The following is a 2441-nucleotide window of genomic DNA, read 5'->3' on the forward strand; positions in this document are numbered from 1 at the left end:
TCATTAGCAGGTGAATGCTTCAGTGCTTTGTACAACTTACTACCTTATCCCAAAATAAGTTATGCAAATTAGTATGTTTGCTTATTTTGCCTGATTACTCAAACAGAAAACCATCGTAGCCAGAAAACCTGGAAAGCAGGATATTTAGACCAATAGGTTTTTGTTGTTGTTTTGTCATGGCCAACTTATGGCAACCCCATAGGGTTTTCAAGGCAAGAGATGGTCAGAGGTGGTTTGCCATTGCCTGCCTCTACCCAGCAATCATAATTTTCCTTGGTGCTCTCCCATCCAAGGGCTGGCCTTGCTTTGCTTCTGAAATCTGACAAGACTAGACAAGCCTGGGTTATCCAGGTCAGGGCAGAACAGTGGGAATACATTTATGTACAAAATATGGTAAAGGTAAAGTAAAGGTTCCCTTGCTCAAAAGCCAGTCGAATCCGACAATTCTATTAATAAAGCTAAATTGTCTGATGCTTAGTGTTAAGGATAAAACTAGTAGCATAAAAATCAGTAATTTAATAACAGAATATACAATGCTTTATAGTAAAACCATCTTTGCTGGAAAATTTAGAAGGCAGCAGGATATTTAGAACAACAGTGGGAATACATTTACTTATAGAATATGGACAGTTCCATTGATAAATCTAAATTGTCAGAGGCTGCTTAATGTTAATGGATAAAACTAGTAAAATTAAAAAACAGTAATTTAACAAAGCATAGCTGAAAAACTAGATTCAATTTTTCACATTTGGGCACAATTTTAGGCACTGTGATTTAAAATCCCATAAGCTTCCCCTATGTTAGCCAATACTCGCAATACAAAAACTATCAAGACTGTAAAGCTAGGCATACACAGTCAATATATGCACATATATACATAGTATACATACACACATAAGACCAATATACTATAAGCTCCGTTTTACAGTAAAGCTTCATAAGTAGTGAGGATCTGTATAAGCATAAGTTTCATGTTGAAGTGCAAGCTACCATTGTTCCCAGCTAAAATCATCTCCTCTGCCAAATAGAAGGAAAAAGCCTAAAACGGTAAGTAAAATTACTGCATTTCCAGCTAGCACAAGGCCACAAGCTCCCCACTGGATCACTTTAACTCATGCAAGGATGATAGGCAATCCAAAGGCAGAAACCACAATTCCAGTTGTGACCTCACAAGAATTACTTCTAAGCAAAGAAGAATCACAGTCCTTGATTACATCAGAGTACACAGGACTTTCCCTTTAATTTTAAATTATATCAAGGATTCAAGGGGAGGAGAAGAAGAGTCTTGAGAAGTCTCAATTGCCTTGCCTTCCTCTCCCCACAACAGGCACTTTGTGAGGTTAAGTGGGGCTGAGAGAGTTTTGAGAGAACTGTGACTGGCCCGAGGTCACCCAGCAGGCTTCATTCAGAAGAGTGAAGAATGAAGCCCGTTTCTCCAGATTAGAATCCAAGTATCTGAAGATTTATTATGAAAATCCTGCTAGTAACTTCAAAGGAATAGGCAGTTGTGTTCTTTGAACTCCAGGTGTATTCCTCCCTTGTTAAAGTTTTTGCCAATTTCGGTCAAGTTGACCTGGCGCAATTAGCCAGCCAGGTGAAAAGTTTAAAGCAGTTTTTTGCTTTATGGAAAGCAGCTCTGATTGAGAGACCCAGATCATGTGCATTCTCTAAGATATTGTTTTCCTGAGTACCATAGAGCAACTCTGAATGTCTATATAGCTGACAATGAAAGCCTATAGCTGAGATGCAGTGGTTTCTGAGTTTTAGTACATAAGGGAAACCCAGGCTATGTTATTCTTTAAGCTAGGGATGTTGAATCATAGAGAAGAAAAGACTCTGCATTTTTAAGTGCAATAGCAGAAAGCTTTGTTTAATGAATTGAATGTCAGCAGTTTATTGGCAAAACACCTGCAATAATTCCTAATTAAAAGGTGACATCACAACATCTGCTAATAAATCTTAAATACTCCCTTTTTCGTTAAAACAAGGGTTAGAAAAACATGTAAACTAAAAATGATTGAAATCATTTGGTGGTATACAATACTGTCTAGTGTTCTAGAACATGATGTTAACTCTCCAGGAAAACCCCAGAGGATTTCTCCCAAAGAGCTCTTTAAAACAGCAATAATCAATTTAAAAAAATCATTTGAACGCTTGGCACTTCCTACATTATGATCGAAATCAGACTCATAAATGCCACTATGGAACTCCAGGCACATGTCTGACCCAAAGTCCTTGTGATGGCCAAATGTTCACTATGTAGACGTTGTAACAAATGAATTAGGCCACAGATGGACTTCATGTAATTTGTTGGGGGGGGGGGGGTTTGCTGTCAACTCAAAGCTAATTTATATTGACCCTGTAGGGTTTTCAAAGCAAGAGACGTTCAAAGGTGGTTTTCCATTGCCTGCTCCTGTGTCACAACCCTGGTATTTCTTGGT

General features: G+C 38.2%; 1 protein-coding gene across 1 annotated transcript in view; it reads right to left on the bottom strand.

Moving 5' to 3' along the window:
• Positions 1 to 986: 986 nt before the first annotated feature.
• LEPROT overlaps positions 987 to 2441 on the bottom strand; it is a 6746-nt gene continuing 5291 nt past the window's right edge. Inside the window, exons 4-5 of the mRNA XM_015415816.1 lie at positions 2201 to 2207; positions 987 to 1105 (exon numbers count right to left, since the gene is read on the bottom strand). Coding sequence (XP_015271302.1) covers positions 987 to 1105; positions 2201 to 2207 — 126 coding nt within the window. The remainder of the gene's footprint in view (positions 1106 to 2200; positions 2208 to 2441) is intronic.

This window comes from Gekko japonicus, unplaced genomic scaffold (assembly GCF_001447785.1).
Source record: "Gekko japonicus isolate JY-2015 unplaced genomic scaffold, Gekko_japonicus_V1.1 scaffold20, whole genome shotgun sequence".
NCBI lineage: Eukaryota > Metazoa > Chordata > Lepidosauria > Squamata > Gekkonidae > Gekko > Gekko japonicus.